The sequence below is a fragment of the Phyllostomus hastatus genome, unplaced genomic scaffold (genome assembly GCF_019186645.2).
Source record: "Phyllostomus hastatus isolate PE091 unplaced genomic scaffold, TTU_PhHast_1.1 phas_contig_551, whole genome shotgun sequence".
NCBI classification, from domain to species: domain Eukaryota; kingdom Metazoa; phylum Chordata; class Mammalia; order Chiroptera; family Phyllostomidae; genus Phyllostomus; species Phyllostomus hastatus.
Window position 1 is genome coordinate 6230649 of NW_025333909.1, and position 25374 is coordinate 6256022.

The 25374-nt window shown below is 37.3% G+C and overlaps 1 protein-coding gene and 1 pseudogene across 3 annotated transcripts; one reads left to right on the forward strand and one right to left on the reverse strand.

The window, feature by feature from the left end:
* The first annotated feature begins 5736 nt into the window (after window positions 1-5736).
* LOC123824399 (putative P2Y purinoceptor 10) lies at window positions 5737-25069 on the forward strand. Of its 3 annotated transcripts, none has more exons than XM_045847547.1 (3): window positions 5737-5874; window positions 6654-6745; window positions 21474-25069. In XM_045847547.1, the coding sequence occupies exon 3, from the start codon at window positions 21600-21602 to the stop codon at window positions 22572-22574; it is 975 nt and encodes a 324-aa protein (XP_045703503.1). In that variant the 5' UTR covers window positions 5737-5874; window positions 6654-6745; window positions 21474-21599; the 3' UTR covers window positions 22575-25069. The 3 variants fall into 3 exon arrangements, with proteins under 3 accessions (XP_045703503.1, XP_045703502.1, XP_045703504.1); XM_045847546.1 differs by having other exon boundaries at window positions 21551-25069; XM_045847548.1 differs by lacking the exon at window positions 6654-6745 and having other exon boundaries at window positions 5761-5874; window positions 21551-25069.
* Window positions 13315-15318, reverse strand: LOC123824267 (annotated as a pseudogene).
* Window positions 25070-25374: the final 305 nt, after the last annotated feature.

Consider the following 25374-nt stretch of genomic DNA (forward strand, 5'->3'; position numbering starts at 1 on the left):
GAGCGATAGTGGCAAGATTTCTTGGAACAAAAACAAAAGACTGCTCCCAGGTGCCTGATATGTCTTGGACAACCAGGTAGCTCAGCTTCATCTTGTTGCAGAAGAAGTCCAGCCTCTGGGACCATAGGCCCACACCCATGCCCATGTCCATGCCCATTAGGCCCAGGAAGGCCAGGACCCAGAGATGCAGAACTTCTATGTGTCTCATTTCTCTGTCTTTATTTCTGCCATCAAGGATTGTTGGCTGCTAGGCACACAAGGCTGCTACAAAAAGAGAGAGTGCAAAAAAATGGGCTCCAGACCTTTGTTAAGCTTTGATTATATCTCCTTGGGTTTGGGAAGGGGTAGGCTTTCCTTCAAAGTAACCAGTCATCTTCCTAATTCTCTGGGGTTTGTGCTGATGCTTCTCCCTAGCCAAAGCATTTCCTGGATCTTCCAGAGTTTTGTGCCCTTATCCTTATCTGCCCCTCCCCCCCCCCGATTTTCCCAGGCTAGACTCCTCCCCTTCATGGCCACCATTTTGGCTCCTATTGTGCATGCCTTAGCAGAAGGATCTTCTTTTGTACCATCTTGGCTTTTATTACACATGTGCCCTGAGAAGGAATTTCCCCCTTACTCTTTTGCCCTCCCTCCAGTAATCCTTGTAAAGGAGCTGGTTGGGCCCTGGGAAGATTGGAAAGCCAGTCCTTCCTACCTAATGAGGGGAGGAGAAGAGAGGGATGTTAATCCCTTTGGCACAGTGATGTGGTTATCCCTTGGAGTATGTAGAAGCGCTGTCCCTTCCTAGTTAATCAGGCTTAATGTTTCATTCCATTTGCTATGTTTGTTAATAACTAACTACTTATTGTAACACAACCAAATAAATCATCAAGAATTGGGGGGAGTCCATCATTTATGTTAATTCACAACATTTATACACACGCAACTCATTGTTTAGCTGAAGGAAACCTCTTCTATGGAAATTCTCTGAAATGCATTTCTTTAGAAATTCACATCCTGTAAGAAGAAACCATTTCCCTTTTTAAGACTGTAGGTTCCTCACAGGGAGTCTTAAGAAGTTGTCCTGTACTGATACCCATCTTTAAAACAAACCTCTGGGGTTCACTAAAATGAACCCTTCTTCCAGCTACAATGTATTTTTTCACTGAAGGAAGATACTTCAGTGTATGATTCAAAAAAGTTTTAATATGTAAAAATTAAACTCCTTAAAGAGCCATTTATTCCTACTTGTGAAGATCCATTTCCTCTTTCATTCTACTTATTGCAGTTTTGAGTGCTCTTTTGAGAAAAATAATTCTTTTGAAATTATCTTTCATCTTTATTCTTATCATCAGAACTTTGATCTAGCTCTTTCATCTTAAATTTAAATTACTGGTGTATTCTCCATTAGGGCCCTCCATCTCCTGTATTGTCCCTTCTCCAATTCATTCTGTGTACCTTTGTCTCAGCAATTTTTCAGGGAGTAGCAGAAAAAAAGATTGGGCTCTAGAGACACACAGACTTTTTCTGAATCTTGCCTCTCCCACTTACTTATATGACCTTAGGGAAGTTAATTAACCTCTCTGTGCTTTGATTCACTCATGGATAACATAGGAAATAATATTAGCTCCTACTCCATAGATTGTTCTGAGGAGTAAATGAGATGATGTGTGTAAATTGCCTAGAATTATGCCCAGTACATAGAGAATACTAAGTAAACAAGAGACTCTATCTCCTTTCCTCGGCTATGTTTAAAACCTTTCAAAGACTTCCCATATCCTATGGCTTCTATATTCTAAGATTTTCTTTGTATGATTCCACCTTCCAAGCTTTTTTCTTTTTCCCTAACATGCCCTATGCTTTAGTCAAAAGTTTGTCCTCACTATCACACTAAGAATATATGTTTATTCTTCATTCATTTCTTTGGAAAGATACTTTCTTTCTTCTGAAAAGCCTTGCCTTCTCTCCTCTCTTTAAACTAGTATATGCCAAATTTCAGATAGTCAAATGGCCCTCCATATTTTTTGCTATCTGCTTATTTTCTATACATTTATTTGTATGTGTTTGTTAATTAACACATTTTAAAGTTTAGCTACCTACTGTAGCCTAATCCTAAGTAATATTTTCCATGAAATAAAAAGTTTTGAAGTGCTAATTATACTATATTTTAAAGCCTTAAAACAAAAATATAACTTGAAAAAATTTTTAAAGTTATTCTTTGTACTACCAAAAATAACATTGCATGCTTCCAGTGGGACATGTTCTGCCCACTGGGAACCCTGCTTAAACTAAACTTATCTATTGAGCAAGGACCACCCAACCTTCTCCAAAATGTCCAGCCCCTAATGAACTCACCTTCTTAACTTTCACACAACTTAATAGTAAGTCATATACTATGCTTGTTTTCTAATTATTTTATGAGTGATCTACTTGTCACTTGAAGTGGACTCTGGAAGGATAGGGGACATATTTTATGTTTCTGAATCCACCCTTTCTACTCAGCATCCAAAAAAACTGCACATTGTTGTAGCTCCTTAAGTATGTTGAATGATTAATTCCAAACAAAGTGCAGGAATACTCTGTGGATATAAAATGAGATTTGGAAAACTCCTGAGGACAGTTTATCTAAAGCAATTAATATTCACTACTTCTAATGCAAAAGGAATTGAGGTCACAGTTCTTTCTTTCTTTTTTTCCCCACTTTTTTTCCATTATTGTTCCAGAAAAGATTGAAGGTGGTGGTTTGTAAGAATTCATACTATAACAAGGTAATACAAGTAAATGGTAAAGTAGAAAATAATAAAGAAAAAGTGGTCAAGAACATAAAAATAGGGCCATGAAATAGAATAATAAAAAAAGCACATCATATTCTCACAATCCATACATATCACAAATGACAGTATGTCATCTTTACTTATGTCTGAGAAGTACTCCATTGTATATATGTGCCACATACTAAGCAAAATAAGTCAGGCAGAAAAAGTTAAGAACCATATAATTTCACTTGTAGGAGGGATATAAAGCTAAAAACAACAAACAAAAATCAAGAAAAATAAACAAGAATGCATAGACACACACAACAGTGTGGTGATTATAAGGGGAAAGAGGGAATGTAAGGTGGGGGATGTAGAAGATGGTAAAGGGGGTATAAATGGTGATGGAAGGAGACTTGACTTTGGGTGGTGAACACACAATGCCATATGCAGAGGATATATTATAGAATTATACACCTGACACCTATATAATTTTATTAACCAATGGTCACCTCAATAATTTTAATTAAAAAAATTAAAAGCACACCATAGAAAGATCTCCAAACTTGGTATCAATATAATAAATTAGTTCCAGATTTTTCAGCAGATCATGTAAAAAGATACATGTGATATAATTATCAGTGTTCATAAGAACCAAATTAAGCAAATAACTTAGGAAAAAATCTAGTTCTTTTTAATACTAAAATCAGGTGGTACTTGAGTCCTCCAAAAAAAAAGCAGTATATTTTATTTATTTTTTTAAAAGTAGTGTATTTTAATGAGTAATGTCCTCAAGAGTGGGTATCATGCCTTATCTACTGTTACTGTTAGGCAAGATCCAAAAGCCTTTAAAGCACCAATTTATAAACTTGCCCCAGCCTATATAATATATGATGTACCAATTAAATTAAACTTTGAGAGAATACAGAGAGAAGTAAAGAGTTCAGAACTATGGTCAAAATGGAAAAACTGTACTATTTTTTAGATGTATGACTGGATATTTATTAGTTGGTTTGAGGTGATAATGATTCCTAGATTATCAGTCATACTCATTAGTAGACTCTCTTCTAAAAGTCAATTGAGGATGATTATTAAATTACCAGCCTTTTTTTTGTTTGTCCACAGCTTTGCTAGTTTTAATTAACATTCAAAACTTAACCTGATTTGAAACTTCCTTTACCTAAATTGGTTCACTGACCTCCGAGCTACTTTTGCTTCCCTTTTTTTTTTGGCCAATGAGAGGATAGGATGGTTGCGTGCAAGAGAGAAATGAGGTAAGCAAGCAGGCTTTTTTCTTAGCAATATTAAAGTGTCTGTGAAATGAAGGTAGGAGGTAATGACAATAGCTGATTCTCAGGAAAGCGTTCCTTTTCTCTTTCTCTCCCAGGGTTTGGCTTTAAAGCTCAACAGGTCTGGAATTTTCTTTGTCCAGAGTAGGATCATACCCTAGGAAAACTGGCTCATGCTACCCAAACTCACAAGGGATGGACTTGTACCAAAAAGCCGATTTAATAATTTATAGTAAGGAACAGAACTGCCAAATGGACTAAAATGTGTGTTGGCCTGTCAGTATATTCTCCCTTAAGTAGGGATGCCAAGACAAAATATTAACAACAGATTGGAATAGATAAATATATGAAATCAGAACTAAGAAGGGGATTGCAAGGTCAAGCATGTTTTATTTGTATACCCTCTCCGTTTACCAGTCCTCACAAGGTCATGGCCTTTTCATCAATCACTTCAATCTCTTAGACTCTAGGGCTGAAAGATTTTCTTTTCCCTCTCTTAATGCCCTTGAAACTTGCAGTAGACATTTCTGAGTATTGGGTATGGCTCAGCCTAATTCTTGAATGGTGCTGGGTTTTTAAAAAGATTTTATTTATTTATTTTTATAGAGAGGGGAAGTGAGGCAGAAAGAGGGAGAGAACCATTGATCTGTGAGAGAAACTTCAATTGGTTGCCTGTCAGATGTCCCCAACTGGGAACCTGGCTGGTGAACCAGGCATGTGCCCTGACTGGGAATCAAACCAGCAGTCTTTCAGCTTGCAAGACATTGCCCAACCCACTGAGCCACACCAGTCAGGGCAGGGTGTGGTTTTATAAGGAGGGCTTGTTGCAGGTCCAGGCTGCCCTATTACAAAAAATGTTGTCATCCATTTCCTTCTTTATTTAGTCTCATCAATAAATCCAAATGCTCCTGTTTGACCTAACACAAAATATGAAAAGTACCTTTTCCCCCTCTCTTTTGCTATGGCAATCACCCAGAAGGCTCTTTGCAGTCCCGGGCTGTGGTTTCTGTGTGGTTCCCTTACATACCCCTAGAGGTTCACACTGCTTTTCGAGCCTTGTTTCTCAGAACTATACTCAGACTTGTCTGACACTATAGTCCCTAAGAGTATGATCTTCCTTTATTTGCATAGTTATAAAATCCCCTTAGACATTATACATAAAGACGAATGTCTTGGTAATCTGTAGGGAGACTCTCTAATCAACATTGTTCATTTATTTATTTGCATATTATTTGAACATTTATTTTTTTTCTTTCATCCCTTCACTTATTCAATAAACATTGATGAAAGTGCCTTGTGCTACACTTGTTGGGAAATAAAGGTAAGTCAGACATGATCTTTGCCCTCAAGAAGTTTGCAGTATACTAAGGGGGTAGGAAATATATAAAAATAACTAAAATGCACATTAAATTATAAACCTTGAGATAAGCTGAGAGAAATGTACTCTGGATGGAGGGAACAGCTTAAACAACTGTAGTCATACTCTTACCAGGCAGGGGCCTGGCCATGAATGGGTCTTCCCAGGGCCAGCTCTAGTGTGTGGGTTCTTGACATCATGTAGGAAAGATTTCACAACATGAGTCCAGATGACTATGAGGGTGTGTTTCTTAAATCTGGGGACAGTGACACAAGGAAGGGCTTAAATAGAAGAAGCAACAGAAGTCCTAGGCTGGGCTGCCTGAGTTCTCTGGGAAGTCAGAGAAAAGGGGGCTCTGGGGACAGGTTCAGGGGATTAGCCTGGGACTCACTGCCACTGCCCATTGCCTTAGCATTTAGGAGACATTTGCCTGTGGGGAAAGAAGTGGAGGATGAAGAAAACAGTGCAGACTGTTCCCCAAATGGAGAGTGTGCGGGTACGAGCTGTGTCCTTTGTCTTGTTTTTATCCCTTTCTTGCAGGCAGGAATCTTAGGGGAGGTCTGAGGGGAGGGTTTCAGTAGAAATTCTTCAGTTCTCCAGGTGTGCCCTTTCAGGGTCATGGTCTCCTCTGATTGGTCAGTGAGAGGGCTGTGGGAGGAGGTTCTTTAGTCATTGTAGCTGGTCCTGGTATGGCCCACCTGCTTTTGCTGCTTTTCTGGGCCTGGAGCTGAAACACAAGTGACACTTAAATGTTATTTGTAGGGGGTGACCTTCTGTACCTGGCTGTAAATTGCTTGGCCAGTCTCAGTTTCCCAGTTCTACTTGCTAAGGAATTTTCCTAGCTTCTTACTGTAGTGTTTCATCACTGCTGTTCGTTCTGACTTGTATTCTTGAGATTTCTTTACTCTCTGCCCCTCCCACTGGAAGGAATTGCAGCTTTCTTGTTTTTAGGTAAACTCCCTTCAGATTTTGCCTCAAAATTGCATCTTTGCATGGAGTCTACTGGAATCTAGTGAGAAAGAGAAGCATGTGGGTTGTGGTGGAAGGAGATAATGTAAGGAGCAGTGAGAAAGGCTGATGTGAAGATGTTGTTTGATTTTGCACAGGCTTTTGCTCCATTCTCTTTGAATTTCTTTGCACCAATCAAACAAAAATGAACTGAACCTTTAGTAGCGTCATCTGCTCAAGGGACTTACCTTCTGTCTGTGCAAATAAGGTTTCTGTGGTAAGACACAAAATTCAGTCAACTTCCGCTTTTAACAACAAATTTGTCAGTTATCAGCAGGATCCGTGTGACCCAGAGTTATATTTTTCACCCCCAGCTCTCTGCAAAGAAACAAGAGTGCTAAACCCAGCAAGTCTCCAGGGTAAGTTACAGTGTAGTATCTGGGAATTGGTGGTTTTGTGAAGACTGGTGGGGGCATGATGATCCAGGACAGCAGCAAATGAAGGAACATTGTCCAAATTAGAAATGGTCTCTGGTTTCTCATTTCAGACTTCTTATAGCAAAAGTGATGATAATTTCCCTTGAGTCTGACTAGAGTACAAACTTTGAGTTAATGCCATCGGTTCCTACCATAACACAGGAGCATGGAGCCTGTGATGCTTCTCAGTCTTTGCTGAGGGCTCTTTCTTTATCAGCCTAGGAGTATGGCACAAATGGTAAGAAAGAGTGTGTTCAGTGGGACTGTTGTGAGAACTTGACATATTCAGCAAGAAAACAGGATTGAAGTTTGTGCTCTATTTTATTTATCTAGTTGCATAATGAAAGAAAGTTTTTATGTATAAGCCCCTTGCTTTGGTAAGTTTAGCTTTCATAGATACAGCAACATATAGTAAGTTCTATCAAAAGAGAGGGAAAGAACTGGAGATCATAGATTTGGGTGCTGAAAAAAGCTCTTAGAGATCCAAATCCCTCACAGTATAAATGGGAAAACTGAGAGGCAGTGAAGGCACTTAGGATAACTTAGCTAGTTAGTGACAGAGCTGGAACTAGAACCTGTGTGTCTTCTAAATCATGCTCCCATCTCATATAGCAGCCTGTATCTCCAAAAGAATGCTATAAATATTTTTGTAACTATATTGGATTTTGGGTTAGGAGAGGAGAAAATATTTCAGTTGATAAGCTCTTGTAAAATGATTTCAGAGTATGTTCAGATGCAGTTCTTAACCTTTTGAGAGGTGATTTTTGACTGAAGTTCAGCCCTACTGGATAATGGAACCCAAAAGAGAAGCACCTTTAAGTAATTATTGTTTTCATTGCTCTGAGTGCTAGCAGCCTCTCTGGTTCTGACCCAAGATGACTAAGTCAAAAAGAAATTGCCAACTTCAGAGTTCTTAAAGGTGGGTTGTGCCATAACAGTTGGTACCAGGATCACTCTAAAGAAAATGGTAGCAAGCTTTATTGTGCTTTTTTTGGGGGGTGGGGTGGGGGAAGAGTAGTCTCCTTGTCAAGGATCCTACAAGTAGGGATATTTTTATTTTGGTTGTTCAAATGGATGGGGGATAATGACCATTTCTATTATTTGAGTTTTCATCTTAGCAATTGTGATCCGGTAAAATTATTCACTGCTGAAAAGAGGTGATATGCTGGTATACTGAGGCAGGAAATGGCCTGAGGTATACACATAATCAGGTTATGCATTGAAGGTAATTGCGTTTGTGGTGTATCCTGTTGGATACTACTTTCTTTGGCCAAAAGCAGTTCCTTTTTGGGTTCATTCAGGAAAGTTGTTGAGTTCAAGTTGTGCAGTCTTAAATTCTGGCAGTGGTTTAGCATAAGATGTCAAAACAGCATTCTTCTGCGGGGCTCTTCATAATCAGTTGTGTCTAAGCTAAGTTAATTGCCGTAAGAGGCAGGGAAGTCTGTATAGTCCTATGTCACAGCTCTAGCAAAGAGAACACATGTATCTGTTGCGAAACCACCCTTTTTAAAAGTTTTAATAATCAAGGCAATGACTAGAAGGTAGTCTATGCTTTATTGAAAAAATATGGTCAAAAATCTACTTACACTTTAGATCAAGGATTTTACAGGACATTTTCATCTAGTTTGGTTCATATGCATGTATTATAAGCAGAGTGATATAGTAGATGGATCAATATACAAAGAGTCAAGAAGTCTTGGTTCTAACTCAAGTCCTGCCAGTGACTCACTGTGTGGCCTTGAGAAGATTGCTTTGTTTTTCTGAATACCAATATTCTAACCTATAATTAATAAGGAGGAAAGCTTGAAATTTAATTTCCTTCCTAGCAATACAATGATTTGATTCTGGGTCCCAAGGCACCTGAGTAGAGTTATCATGAAGTGGTAAATAATGGGCCCATAGCATGGAAATCTAACTAGAGGGAACCTTCTGGCAATATAGTCTATATCTCAAGGTGAACCCAGTAACTTTTGCCAGGGGCCATTATACTTTTTCAGAATCATGTTATCATGAGAGCTTCAACTTTTAGACCTTAGGTAAATGTTTTGCAAGTAAATTCCATTTTTTAAAAAATGGTAAAAAAGACAACAAACAAGGGAAATCTGAAATCTGATTTCCACAATGACAATGTACCTCAATCAGTATTTTTCAATCTTTTAAAATCGAAATTCCCTTTGAAAACAAAGAAAGATCTCACTACAAAAACTCCTAGAAAAACCTACTCCATCACATTAAAGTTTTCCAGGTACTATGTACATAATAGCTGCCAAAAAATATTTTGTAAATATGTCCTTTTTTCAATTTGCATTATAGGAAAATCATTTTGATTTCCAGATATATTTAGTATAATATGAGTCAGGGGGCAGGCCCAGAGAGAGCAATGGGGAAAAAATGGGGACAACTGTAATTGAACAACAATAAAAAAAGGAAAAAAAAAAACCTTCTCTTTTTCACGTAACACGTTTCCCACTGTTAAACATTAAGAATTATGGCTTTAGTTCTACAGGCCATTTCTCACAACTCTACTTTCTGGGGAATTTTTAAAACCCAGGAAAGTACAGAATTCAACCAAAGGCCCATGGAGATTATTCTCTGTACAAGTAAAGGTCTACTGCATACCAGACATGAAACTAGGTACTTTCTGTGCATTTCTCTTTTAATCTTTACAGCAATCTATGTTGCAGACAGTATTATCCTAAATTTATAAATGAGGAAACTGAAGCCAAGAGATAGGAAGTGAGTTGTTTCAGGCTAGAGAGCTGATAACTGAATTAAGATACTGACTCAGGTCTGCCCAAAGAACATAATTCTTTCTTCCCTGAAAGCACTGCCATAACTGCAAAAATGACATCTAATTATGCCTTTTTAAAAATGATTTGAAAATCTAATAAAGATGCATTCAGGAAAGATCAATTCAAACTTTGAGATATTACCTTGTGAATTGTCTAATTGTCTTAATTCATTTCAAGGATAAAAATAATTTTCACTTCCTCTAATTTACAGAAAAACATGTAGACTTACATAATATATCCAAATGTTCATGAAATGGTTAGAGTTAATTTTAATTAATTCAGGAAACAGCAGAGTTTCAAATTTCATTTGCTCTTCTTTGGCTATGGTTGTGAGCAATTGAATGAAGGATACCATGTTCATGGGGATCAGACTGGCTTGGATAATTCATGTGAGAGTTTTTTGGTTCAGAGAAGAAAAAGATCAAAAATGAAAGCAAAGCAATTTAGGTTGAAAGGGCCTGTAAACGTTGTCCTCTAGGGATTGGATAGGTCCCCCATCATCAACTTTTCCCTGTTTAATTTTCCCTTCTTGCAAAATGACAAGCTCACATACTGGCAGTATCATCAAATAAAATAAGAGAAGTGAAATCGATAAACATGTTCACTTAGTAGTATTAGTGACTTGAGAAGGGATGGAAAGAGGGCCAAATGAGAGGGTAACAATTTGTAAAGTTTTACTAGAAAAAGAACAGTCACCTCGATGCCAGAAGCCTAGGTTTCACCCTCCTTACTGTCACTTGCTAAACTTATGTCTTCAGGTAAATTCAGTTCTTTGAGGCCCAGTTTTCTGATTTATAAAATGGGGATGATGTTGTTTGACCTAATGACTTATAATATATACCTTTAATAATAATTATCAGAAAATATAGATATAATAATAATAATAACTTTGTGAAGTATAACTCGTCAAGTTGATTGAGATGGTGGTGGCTGCATTAATGATGGCAGTGTGCTGGTGGTATCAGTGTCAGGGGTAGGGAGGAGCCATGTCTACAAAGTCATGGCAAGTTAGAGCTCGGTGCATTTTAAAGACCATCCAGTTCAAAAATAAATGAACAAGCAAGACTGAAACAGACTCATTGACACGAGAGTGCACTGGTGGTTGCCAGAAGGAGGGATGATGGGGGACTGGGTGAAAGAAGTGAAGGAACTGAAAAGTACAAATTGGCAGTTACAGAATAGTCATGGGGATGTAAAGTACAGCAATAATACTGTAACCACTATTTACGGTGCCAGGTGAGTACTTGAAATACTGGAAGTTACAGGCTTTGAATCTCTTAGGTGTCCATATTTATTACACTTCAACCTTATTATCCTTGCCTTGACCACATTTTCCTCAGTTAACAGAGGGAGGAAGGCTATGGTTTTTGCTTTGGATAATAACTCATGAGAGAAACATTGGAAGTAACACTGCTGAAGTTTCCAATATTGTGTCTATTCTCCATACTCTTATCTATACAAATCAATGCATATGAACTGAGCACATAATTATATCTAACCCCACTAAACAAAATGAAGAATATAAAAGTCTAATTCACAGAGACTTCCCTCAGAGACATTCTTATTGTGCAGCCTGTCAGTTCACTAAGAGTACAAGGAAGAAAAAGTCAGAACAGGTTTGCCAAATATAAGAAAAAGATGAGAATTAATATGGGACCTTGAGAGAGGAGTAAAGTATTGACCTCTAAAATGGGATTCAAGGAGAAAGGAGTTTCATAAAATTTTAGTCATAACTTTATAACAGTCTTTATTATCAGGAGCATCCTTATGAAGAGTTTACAGGAACAATTATAAAGAATATATGGACAATAACAAGGGGGGCTGGAAATGGGGGAGGGAGGTGGGGAGGGCTAAGGTGGTGGGGAGGTGTGGGAGGAAAAGGCAGAAAACTGTAGTGGAACAGCAATAAAAAAAGAAACATTCATAAAAAGTAATCTTATTAGCTTAAAAACGTAGCTGATTTTCTTCTCTGATTATTAGATTAGAACACTGTGCTTCCCTTTAGGGTTTAACTCCTGCCACCAAAATCCTTTTTCATCCCTCCTGATGGTCCTGATATTTGTTGTAGCCAGTGTGTACCCTGGAGATAGCAGTGCACACTGGAGAAACCAAGAAACATTTACTTTTATAAGGACGATATTTGTCTTTCACTGACTGGTGTATTGCACTTAGCATAATATTTTCCAGTTCCATCCATGCTGTCATGAAGGGTAAGATCTCCTTTCCTTCTGCTGCATAGTATTCCACTGTGTAAATGTACCACAGTTTTTTGATCCACTCATCTACTGATGGGCACTTAGGTTGTTTCATGTACTTGGCTATTGTGGGGAGGGGTATAATATTGGAAAGAAGGGAAGGTACTAGACAAGGAACATGTATGAATGACCCACAGATATGGACAACAGTGTGGAAATTAACTGTGGGAGCAGGGGGGTGTGGTATGGGCAGAGGAGGGCAAAGTGAAAAAGACTGGGACAACTGTAATAGAATAACAATAAAAATGATCTAATATAAGGAAGATATTGCAGGCACTGGCAGCTCTTCTCTCATCTCTGTCTTAGGTGGTACACAAGTACAGAGCTAGGGTCTGAGGTATATACTAAAAAGATGCAATTTTCACAGGTTATAACTTTGCCTGCCATTTATTTTCTGTGTGGTCTTGGTTAGCTAAGTTGTTTATGCAACATCAATGAGGCTAAATCTTTGGGATTAAGTCCTACATGAGCCAGTTAACATCAATTATTTTGAGCGTATTCTATGTTTTGCTTTGTTCTAAGGTTAGGGAGAAAGAAAGTGAAAAAGAAATTTAGAACATGGCACCTGAGTTCATACGCTCACAGTCCAATGTGGACAAGCCTATAAACAGTTAACAATATATGAATTATCATAAAGCAGAATATTTATTCAGTTAAAGGTATTAACTGAATATGTGCCAGTCACCCTGCTAGGTTCTAGAGACTTTAAGATGAGTAAGACGTTTCTCTAAATGGAAAAATTGCATATAATGCAGTGAGTGTATTGTTAAAAGCAATTCCTGTGGTTATATGGTAGCCCAGATTTGCATTTGTGATACATCATTCTGGTAACAGATCTGAGATGAGAAAGGTGTTCCCTTTGCAGAATAACAACTAACAAAAATGAGAGGTTGAGATGATTTTGGAAATAATAATGTCAATAGTACTCTGAGACATTGGGCTGTACTGCTTTCTACTAATAGGATATATCTGAGACCTGACCTGTGATTTCTAAATTAATAATTTTTTTCACTTCTTTCAGGCTCCTATAGGCATGACTTTCTGGGCTCTTTATGGATTTTTATTAGGGTATTAAGGCAATCAAAAATAATACACATTCACAACAATGAGCATTGTTCCATTTTCTTGATGTGCACATGATATTATGTACACAATAAATGTATCTCATAAGTGGATGCAGAATCATGAGTTCAATTCCTCTTCACAAATAGCATACACTATTTTGCATATATTCACTTAACTTTACAGTTTTATTTCCAAAGTTAATGTTAAATGCCAGGTACATTACAGTTATGAAGCAATTACCCTCATCATCTTCTCAGAGATGCAAACACTTTGATAATTATACATCTACGAGTATCATGGCTGCATGTATTTCAGAAGTGGTCAGAACAGAGGAGGATATTGGAAAGTTTGAGATCTTTCAGATATTAATTCAAAACAGGAGATTTTAATCTGTGTCTTCTTAAATACAAAGCAGCAGCCCCACCTCCTTCAGGGTGATGTGCTTATTCTTGTTGGGGTAACACTCATCAAAGAAGCAAGTTATGCAGTGTTCTGTGGGCACCACAGAGGCTTGCAAAGGAGCAGTCTTGGAGTGTGTCAAGTCTCTGTCTATAGGATGTTGGTCAAATTCACCAAACTGCCAGTTCACAGGATACACATACATGTGGTATTTTTTCTTAAAGTCCTTTAAGAGAAGGTTGACGAAATGATCCCTAGCAAAGAGTCTTTTCATCCAGGTGAATTGTCTTGACTTCATTTCTCTGCTTTGCATTTAAATATGCAGGTTTGTTCAGGGTTAGGTTCATAAAATTGCATGAGGATAGTCTTCAGCCTGTCTTTCATCCTTAGAGGAAACTCAGTCGCTTCAAAGTTTATACAAGCAGGAAAGATTTGCAGGCTCCAAAATAATTCAGCTGCAGTTAATGACCCTTTTGGTCCCATCCAGTCTGCACTTAGTAGCAAACACATGACAGGTGCTAGCATATGTCTGATTGTCAGTGCTGCAAACTTAGTCAAGGAGTTTTTTAGGAGGACAAGTCATTGGATCTTGGCAAACACAGTGGGGTTTTCCCTGTTGGTCAGCTTTACGCATATGTCCTCTTTTACACTGTAAGTTTATGCAAGAATAAACAGTGCACACCCTCATGTTGTCTTCTCTTGAACTTTCTTCTTCATTTGGTGAGCTCTCTGCTTTTTTGACCCGTTGGGCTTCTCTAGGTTCAACGGTATCTACATTCTCATTCTCATGTGCTGTTTTTCTTTGATTCTCATATTTGATGTGATAGTAATTGGAATTTGCTCTTTTTGTCTCCTGGAAGGCCTCACCTTTGGATGAAATGGTCATCACTTGCACTGTGTCTGAGGCATTATCACCATCATCAGTAGGCTCTATGAGAAAAGCCTCAGAAACAGTCTTTTTCTCCATTTCCTTAGGGTTGCTGATGACTTCAAGGCCAGGTTCTCCCTCTTGGTTCTGTCATTTAATATCTTGATTGTTCTTACTGATTTCTGATGCATTTTCATCTTCTATTTCTTCATTAGAGTTGTCGTCTTCTTGTTCTTTGTGACCCCTACTCAAATTCATCTTTCTGTGTTTTTCTTACTTGAGGTGGTTGATTGGACTCTTTCAAAATATCAGATTGGGTACTGTCTTCTTCCTGTTTGCTTAAAATATTCCTTGGGAAATTCTTTCTCCCTTTGTTGGTTATCATTGTGGGTACCAACTTCACCTTTCTCTTTTTCTCCTTCCTCTTTTCCATTGGGAATGTTTGGATCTTGCTCTTGGTTTCCTTGATCACTTACATCTTCACCAAGTTTGCTGCTTCTGTTCAACTGAGGACACAAATCATTTATAGGATGTTCTTGGTTTTCTTCTGTCTTTGTGATACTTTCTTGTTGGTCAGAATGTACAATGGAACTAACATCAGAGCAAGGGAATCAATGTTCTCTGGGAGGTTTTTCTTTTTAGGCTCACTTATATCTTGGTCCAATGTATATTCAGTTGGTGTATACTCTAAATTCTCACTTAAGTAATTTTTGGCTTCTTATTGATATTACAATCCCAGCTCTTGGCTGTAACTCTGGTCCTGATCTGCTGACTGGTCATGGTTTTCCTCTTTTGACTTTTGTACTGAAGATTTTTCAGCATTATGGTTGTAATGGTCTCCTATGGATGCTGTAGTTTCCTTTTCATTTTCTGAACCTTCACCCCTTAAAATGGGCACTTTAGTGTCATCAGGTGTTACTAACATTTCTGCCTATTGGACAAAACTCAAGGAATCAGAAGTTGGTTGGGAATGATCAGATATGAACTTTGCATTTGTCCTGGGCTCCAGCAGAGGGAAGATAGAGTGCAATAGAATCCTATGAGGAGAGACAAAGATTTGTTACTCTGGGGAGAGAGCTGAAGGGACAGCTGCCAGGATACCTGTTCTGAGTCTCTCTCCCACACCATGGACACCATATTTCTCGGGTGGTGCACTCAAACATGACTTTTATAAGTTGAAAAGGGTAGGTACAGGGAATTTTGATAATAGCCTAACTAGAAGATAAATTTTTTAGGGAAACAGCGGGCAGCAGAAAATTATTAGTTGACATATGAGGGTTTGCATTTTTGCATAATGCTTCCACATAGGGACTTTAAAATATTCTGTATGTAATTCAATTCAATTGTAATATTTTTCTTTGAGTGCTTACTAAGTAGCATCCTATGTCTTGGGTATAATGGTGATGAATAGAACAGATCTTGTTATGGCACTAATGGAGCTAATAGCATAGTTGGAGGATTAGCCAATAAACGTGTAAGAAATCTAAATTACAAATGTTGATGCTATGAAGAGAAAGAACAGAGAATATGAGAATGTGAAATGATGTGTAGGATTACTTAGATAGGACTGACAGACAGTGATGATCTCTCTGACCTGAAAACTGAGATCAAAAGGAGTCAGACATGTGAAGATCTACAGGAGGAGAATTCTTGATAGAAAAAACTACATATGCAGAGGACTTAGGAACAAAAGCTTGGCTTTCTCTAAAAAGTGAAAGCATCTCAGTGTAGTTAAAACATAGATAATAAGGAAGAGAATAGCATGAGGTAATTAAGTATGGCCTTAAGGTTGCAGTGAAAAGTTTGACCTTAATGCAATAGAGAATAAGCAAAGGTTTTTAGGCAGAAGAATGATATAGTATTTCAGAGAAAAATCCCTTGAGCCATAGCGTCAAAAGGATAAGAAGTCAAGAAATGACATAGTCCCTGCCATCGAGGAATGTAGAATCTAATGAAAGAAAAACCTGTTAACACAATTTCAGTAAGTGTGGTAGGTACCATGACAAAGATAAGACAGTCTAGAGACAAGCATGGGTTCCAATTCTAATATACCATCACTAAAATATTCAAATTTTGTGACTTTAGTGCAACTTATTTAACCTCTCTTGGTCTCAGTTTCCTCATTTTTTGGTATTTATTTATTTATTTATTTATTTATTTATTTATTGTTGTTCAAGTACAGTTGTCTCCATTTTCACCCCATCCTACCCCCCAGTTTTCTCATTTTTAATATGGAAATAATCATAGGGCTTCTATGAGGATTAATTTGATAATATGTGAAGAGTGCTTAGGCTATAAGTAAATGGCAGCCCTCAATAAATGGTAGTCATAATTAATGTTACTGTTAGATACAGTATGGGCAGTGGACTACAAGGGGCAAGACTGGGGTCCAGGGTGTCCACTAAGACATCTGTTATAATAGGCAAGAGGAATGATGACAGTGGCCTGGATTAAGATGACTATAGCAAAAGTGCACGTGGAATAAAGATGGATTTGAGAGCTTTTAGGGGGGAGAATCACCTGGTTTCTCATTGGATATGGGTAAATGTAGTGACTGAGGTTGTTTTAATCCCCATTTTCCAGTCTGAATATGTGGGAGGAGAGTCATGGCATGGACTGAGAAAGGGAACTCAGACTTAAGAGTGAGTCACCAATCTCACGCCTCATTTTAAAATAGGAAATGAAAACATACCTAGATTTTTTTAGACATATTTTCTATAAGGAGAGATTTGTTTTAGATATATTTTCTAAGGGACAGAGATTGGCAACATACTGGGCAAAAACCAGCCAGAAACAGTCAACAACAGAGCCAGAGCCAAAGAGAGAAAGATAGGGGCAGAGGCAGAGACAGAGACAAAGCATACACTCCAATTTAGTCCTTCCATTTAGCATTCTCCTGTTAATGGCTTAGGTTGTTCTCCTTTCACAGATTGTTCTGCAACTGTCACAGATTGTCCACAGGAAACTAAATGTTTCTTCTCTGAAAGCTTATATTTTTGCCCTACCCAAAATAAATTCCATCAGCATCTCCCTACCATGGAGGTTTTACATTTAGTTGTCACTGAACAAATTTGGGAAGAAAAACCTCCCTACTTACCTTTTAGTCTGGAGAAGAGAAAAGGTTTTTGAAAGCAGGCTATGCAAATCTCTAAACTCACAATAAACTGTGAATTGTGGAGGTATAAAGACCCACAGAACCAAGGTGTGAACTTGACCTCTAGCTTGCTGTTCTGACCTAATAGAGCTTTGTTATTTAACACAAAAGTGTGAACAAAACATGCATCTTTAGTAAGTAAAACTTACCATACCACTGAAACAGAAACAAATACCCAGGTCCATAAATTGCAGAAGTGGAGGGGTGATTTGGGTGTGTGCAAGAGGTTTTTATTTCCTGAAATTGAAATGCACTTGATGCATCTTTCTTGCTTTCTCACACATCTGCATAGATGATAGATGAGAGTAGAAATAGTGCCACTACTAAAGTCAAAGTGGGTGGTGAGGAGGGATCGGTGACGTGTGGGGACAAGTTTTTCGTTATATCCTGATGGCCTAACTAGAGTAATAGATAAGATAATAAGGTTGTCTAGAGGATTAGAAATGTTCTGCCATAATGTGCCCTCTGAAGGCACATTATGAACCTCACGTATCATGATGAACCCCATCCTATTAAATAGTCCCTCCTAAGCAGGGAGAGGCAAGTGGAGTGGTGAAAATAGCATAGACTTTGGATCAAGTCATGTATAATAATAAATTTCATTTTTGCCATTTTCTAGCTTTGTTACTTCAGGCAATTTACTGAAGCTCTCTGAACCGTAGCTTCCTCATCTGCACTATGAGAGTAATAATAGAACCTACCTCTTAGGATGGTTGTAAGAATTAAATTAGATAATGCACATAAAAAATTCCATTGCAGATTGTGGAGTGCATCATTGATAGTCAAAACATGAAAAGTATTTCCTGTCTTTTCACCTGTGAACACCTCCCCACCCTCTTTTCTGAGTCATACATTCACAATCAAAAGACTGCATGACTTTGTAGAACATATCACAGATTGGCCAAGTGAGGAGAATGGAATATAAGGGGCAGAAAAGTGAAAATACTATTTAGAGTAATGGTAGCTCATAATGGTGGCTCTCATTTATCTGTGAATTAATCACATGGGATTCTATTCTTTTATCCTATTTCCTGAAGCAGGACTTAAAGAATATTGAAAGTCATTCTGCTACTTATAAAGAGAAAAATAAAAGCAAACCTCTCCTTTGTTTTTTATGGCACCTTTAATTTAATTTTTCAGTTACAATTAATATTCAATATTAATTTACATAAGTTTTAGGTGCACAGCATAATGGTTAGAATATAAATAATTTATAAAATGATTCTCCCAATAAGTGTAGTACCCACCTAGCATCATACATAATTATTACAATATTATTGACTGACTATATTCCCTATGCTATAATCCCATGATTACTTTATAACTACCCTAAAGATTTCACCAAGGCACCATTAGAACTGACAAAGGAATTCAGTCAAGTAGCAGGATACAAAATTAATATTCATAAATTAGTTGCATTTTTATACTCCAATAATGAACTATCAGAAAAAAATTGGGAAAGCAATCCCACTTACAATAGCATGAAATTGGTTAAAGCTACAAAATAGATTTTAACCAAGAGGGAAAAAGTCAGGTATTTGTAAAATTATGACACACTGAAGAAAGAAATTGAGAAGATACAAATAAATGGAAGAATATATTTTGCTCATGGATAGGAAAAATTAACATTGTTAAAATGTCCATGCTTCCAAAAACAATTTATAGATTTAATGCAATCCCTATCAAAATACCAATTATATCTTTCACAGAACTACAACAAATCATTCTAAAATTTATATGGGACCATAAGAGACCCCAAATAGCCACAGCAATCTTGAGAAAGAACAAAGTTAGAGTTATCATGCTACCTGACATCACATTATACTACAAGGCCATAGTAATCAAAATGTCATGGTACTAGCATAAAAACAGGCACATCTATGAGTAGAACAGAATAGACAGCCCCAAATAAACCCATGCCTAGATTGTCAATTAATATATAATAAAGGAAGCAAGAACATACAATGAGGTAAAGACAGTAATGACTATATATGGTACCAGATGGGTACGAGATATATCAGGTTCCCTTTTCTCCACAGGTGGGAATTCAGATTGGTGCAGCAGCTATGAAAAAAAGTATGGAGGGTCCTCAAAAATTAAAAAATGGAACTGCTTTATCACCCAGCAATTCCACTTCTGGGTTTATATCCAAAGGAACTCAAAACACTAATTTGAAAAAATATAGACGTTTCTGTGAGGGGACTGGGAAGAGACGAGGGCATTAAGAAGTACAAACCAGCCCTGGCTAGTGTGGCTCAGTGGATTCAGTGTTGGCCTGTGAACCAAAGGGTTCCCAGTTTGATTCCCAGTCAGGACACATGCCTGGATTGTGAGCCAGGTCCCCAGTAGGGGGCATGTGAGAAGCAACCACATAGTGATATTTCTTTCCCTTTCTTCCCCTCTCTCTCTAAAAAATTTCCCTTTTTAAAAAGAAATACAAACTGATAGTTACAAAACAGTCATGGGGTTGTAAAGTACAGCATAGGAAATATAACTAATAATATTGCAATAACTCTGTATGGTGGCAGAAATATAGGGGTCAAATCAAAAAGGATTTGCACAGGAAAGGAAGCAATCAACAAAATAAAAATTTACCAATTGGGAGAAGATATTCATCAATGATAAATCTAGTAAGGAATTAATATGCAAAATTTATAAAGAACTCTTACAAACTTAATGCCAAACCAAACAGACAAATAATCTATTTCAAAAGTGGGCAGAGGATCTGACAGACATTTGTCCACTCCTTTATTTTAAATTTAAAATAATCAAAACAAAATAAAAATAACAAAAATCCTTACTCCACCCAAGCAATAACCTCACTGCATTATTTCTTCCACTTTTAGCTTTTAATGTAATAAACAGTCCTGCAATATGGAAAGAAGCTATATTTGCAAAATTTGTCTTTGAGTGAAAAAGAAATGACGAAGAGAAGAATGTGTATAAAGTTTAGGCACCTTGTCCTTCAGAGATGTGAAGTCCCAGATCTCTGTTCAATGGCTTTGTGGCGATAATAGATTCCTCTCTGGGCCTTGCATCTTCTACCTGTATTATGTGCAGAGTGAATGAAATAATTTTGAAAGCTTCTCTTTAGTCTAAAATTCAACAAGAAAGCTAAAGTAAAAATAATGAGTTTGTTGCTTTTCTGCCATTCTTATTTGCAGACAGCCTATATAAACCCAAAACTAGGCCTTGAGAAGCCCTAAATACTATTCTATATTCCTCAGGCCCTATGTAAAATACATAATAAAAACCATAATAAATCATAAAATAGCATTTAAGAAGTCCAAAAGTCTTTTATTCTTTATGATGACTAATTTAATGGAAAAAAAAAACCCTGCATGAAATCTTAAATTGTTTCTAAGAAATGGTATCAGTGGCCTGTTTTGCTGGTATCCTAATAAATGTTTACTGTGACTGTTGGATAATCTGTCATGTCTGTGATGTCAGTCACACCAGTACAGAATTCCCCTTAGATGGAGAATTACTCTTCTCTCTTCCAGACCATGTAAGTGGAAATATCCAAGTTCAGCTTATACATTCATATATTGCTGAAATTTTCCATGTAAATTTGGAATGAGACCTAAGCCAAGAGAGAGACATAAAATGCACAAGAACCACAAACTATTGTGATAGAATAATGAGGAGGTAACATCCACACACCTTGAAAATGAGACCACATACTGGCAATGCAGGGTAAAAGAGGCAGGGCCATTTTGCAAGTTGTGGGGTGCCAAGGTGAGAAGACAGGGCCCAATGGGCAAGGTAGCAGATAAAGTAGAGACAAAAGGACATAAAAAGTGAGGCTAAGTTTCTATCAGTGCAACTGAGAGTGACTGAGCAGTGTGTTCACTTTAACTAAGAGTTGGGGCAAGACAAATTTGGACACAAAAGAAATAGATTCAAATGCCACACCCTTTTTGATGTGGTAGGGACAAGAGCCCAAACGTTTCAGGACATTCTTGCCTGCAAAAGACAACTTTCACTATCTGGGATGGCAGTTTGGGGACAATTTCATGTCCCCAAACCTAACTGATTCATTAGGTGATTTTAGATGAATAGTATATTTTCTGTGAGCATTTGTTTCTTCATCTGCAAACAGGTCCCTTCTAATTATAATATTCTGTTTCTTTTCAAGTATAAACAGGAATGCGGGTGTTGGCTGAAGAACTGGTTAACCATTATACACCTTTGTTTTTTCTTTGCTTTGGGCAGGGATCATAACTCTACGGCTTACCTTAATGAATATACTGAAATATTCAAGATGCCTAACACTTCTAACAATGCCTGCGATGATACTCCTTTGCAATTTCAGTACACCCTCTATGCAACCACCTACATTACCATTTTCATCCCTGGTCTTCTGGCCAACACCGCAGCCTTGTGGGTTCTGTGGCGCTTCATCAGCAAGAAAAATAAAGCCATCATTTTCATGATCAACCTCTCTGTGGCTGACCTTGCTCATGTGCTGTCTTTACCCCTCCGGATTTACTACTACATCAACCACCATTGGCCTTTCCAGACACCCCTTTGCCTGCTGTGCTTCTACTTGAAGTATCTCAACATGTACGCCAGCATTTGCTTCCTGACCTGCATCAGCCTTCAGAGGTGCTTCTTTCTTCTCAAGCCCTTCAGGGCCAGAGACTGGAAGCGTAGGTACGATGTGGGCATCAGTGCTGCCATCTGGGTCACCGTGGGCACTGCCTGTTTGCCATTTCCCATCCTGAGAAGTGCTGCATTATCCAAGAAGAATGAATCCTGCTTTGCTGATCTTGGATACAAGCCAATGAATGCTGTGGCTTTGGTTGGAATGATTACACTTGCTGAGCTGGCAGGATTTGTGATCCCAGTCGTTACCATTGCATGGTGTACCTGGAAAACTACCATATTCTTGAGACAACCACCAAAGACTTTCCAGGGACTCAGTGAGAGACAGAAAGCACTGCGGATGATTTATATGTGCGCTGCAGTCTTCTTCATATGCTTCACGCCCTATCATATTAACTTTTTTTTTTATACCATGGTACAGGAAAAAATCATTGACAGTTGTTCCATTGTCAAAATCACAAAGTATTTCCACCCTTTTTCTCTATGCCTTGCAAGTCTCTCCTGCCTTTTAAATCCAATTATCTATTACTTTATGGCCTCAGAATTTCGTGACCAACTATCCCTTCATGGCAGCTCTCTGACCCGATCCCGCCTCATGAGCAAGGAGAGTGGTTCATCAATGATGGCCTAAAAATGAAATAAATTTTAAATTGCAACTTTGTTTAACATGTTTCCCCCCTTTTTTGCAAATACTGAGAGACCAACCAAACAATTTCTTTAATTGAACTCTGGGAATAACAGAAATAAATGTCCTCTTATGTAATAGTTGTGGTCATAGGGCTGTGATGGTGGAGGCAGTATGTGAAAAATGTGGGAGAGGAAAGGAAAATTGGATTTGCCTGTTCTCTCTTTGAAATTCAAGGCACTTTCAAGTTTTTACAGATGGTTTAAACCAAATGCAAGTGAGAAATTTTATCTGAAACATTTTTTTCAGTAAATGATTGTTAATGAGATACAATAAATGAATCATTTCCATATGTAAAAGTAAATCTTTTTAAAAGAAGACATTTATTTGTGAATGAGAGTAAAATATCCCATCTTTTTAAGAGATAAGTGCACAGGCATGAGGGAGTGAAGAATGAGGCAATGTGTACATAAATGTCAGGACCACAAACCTATTTGATTAAACAGCACAGGAATTTGTTCATTCACTGAAAATGTCTTGGATGCCTATTGTATTCTGGTTTGCCACTTTCTTAGGTACTTTCCACATATAGGATTTCATCAGGCCCTTCTAATGAACTTGTGGAAGTTTCCAATATAAATAAATAAATGGAACTTCAGGGATATGAAGAAACTTGTCTGGGGGATAAACAGTGGTGAGTCAAAATGTATCTTGTATACTTCCCATATGTTTAAGTTGTTCACTCCACTTGTGTTGTTACTTTTACTAGGTCAGTAGTAAGCTAGACTGGAATGGTGGTGACACAGACTAAAGCTAAGACACATGAAACCAAAAACATTCTTATAAAATTTACCTGAGATTATCTGAAAAGTCTTGGGTTGTAGGGGTAAGAGTCAGGCTTCAGGCTGCAAGGTATCAAATGATAAATAGATGTTGTTCTAATACTGTCTTGATCTACAGAGTCCTCATGATCAGGGATATAGGAAATGTAAATATGGAATTGCATTAGAAACAGAAAACATGATTACATCATGAATGAATGGGAGAAAAGGGTATGACATCCTTCTGGAAATCATATCTTCAGCTTTCTCAAGGTTATAGCTATTTTTTTAGAGCCATTATGGAGGATTTAAATATAAGCAATCCTTAGCTTCTCAGGTTGGCATTTATGAAGCTCAATGCATCATTCTAATATTTTATGCTTTCAATTTAAATTGCATGTTAGACATTTGGTGTGCGGAATGATAGTCCTCAGAATATCAATTTGAACAGACTGGCTATAGAAGAGGATGAAAGGGCAACTGAACAAGGAGGAATTTTTTTTAAAAAACAAGGTTTCTATGGTGGGAGAAAGTTCTTTAATTACAAAGCAATGAAACTGGTTTTCTTGTGCTTTGTTAATTGGCATTTGATGGCACTGCCTAAAGAGGGTTTCCAGTTTGGCTTGGAAAATGGCAGCATTATCAGAACAAACATATAAACATTTCCATTGTAAGGTGATGATTTTGAAAGAAACCCATTTGGAACTATAACATCCTGCTATATCTGTGGAGAAAAGGAACCTCAGTTCTAAATAGCCATATTAGTCCCTCTTTCAAGTTATTGACAAGAGGTAGTACTTCAAACACAGGATTTGTGGATTAGTAGTGAAATTAAATTATTTGCCTTTCATTTGGCCACCATTAAAGTGAAATCTTTGGGCTTTTTCTGACATGTGTGTCCCTATTGTAGTGAGAAAATGATAACATCAAAGCAAGAAATAGTTGTTTCTTGAATTTTAAAGGCTAGGATGCCTTATACAGGGTGGGGGGGAAGTAAATGTATAGTTGTCCATGGGTAAAAATAATACAATGATTAATAAATAATAATATAAGAATAAACTCTGTGTTTCGCGTACTCACTATGGTAAACCTACTTTTGCCCCAACTTATAATGCCAGCGGAAAAGGTGTCAATGCTTCAAATTATGAGATAACAGTTCAAGAAATCAGTGATATTCATTGAAGGTATTGTGATGAACAACAACTTGAAGTTGTCCCTGTGCTTATCACAGGAACAAGATATAAGACAAAGACAACAGTAACACATATGTCCTTGAGTCAACTTTTCAAAATATCACCAGACAGCCTGACATTGCTCCCAAATCCCTGCAAAACACCACTCAAAACCCACTTAGAATCCATTCAGAATCTCATATACTTGATGAAAGACTCTTTAACTACCCAATGGTTTTTGGTTTAAAAAAGAGAGAGAGAGAGCTTTGAGGAATATAAGAACTTTGTACGATAATCTGTATTAACTTAAATGCAGTTTATACATGATTGGTTATGCTGTTTACCTTTAGAAAGCTTTAAAATCTAGCACAGAGTTTAAATACAACATTTACTGTAGATGAAATAAATTATACTTAAGGAGTATGTGGTTATTTCTAAAAAATATTAATCATTGTGCTGTTATGTAAAAATTTAACTGCCTTATTATAAAATTGCTTTTATAACAAAATCATCTTCTCCTATCATTCTTTTTCATATTTTCCAAAATTATAACCCACCATAGAAGTAAGATTACTGCTTAGACCACATTCCTCTTTTAAGTAGTAAGTAGTTTGGTTATTATATTAATTCTTTATAGCTAGTACTGTGCCTTTAAGTACACTACAAATGTAACATGTAATTACATGTAAAAGTATACTATGATATGGTAAGGCTTTTAAAGAATTAATTCATCTTCCAAAGTTTCAAATTTACTAGCAATGAATAATTAAGGTACTTTGGTTCTCTGATGTTTTAATGATAAACCCCAATTTT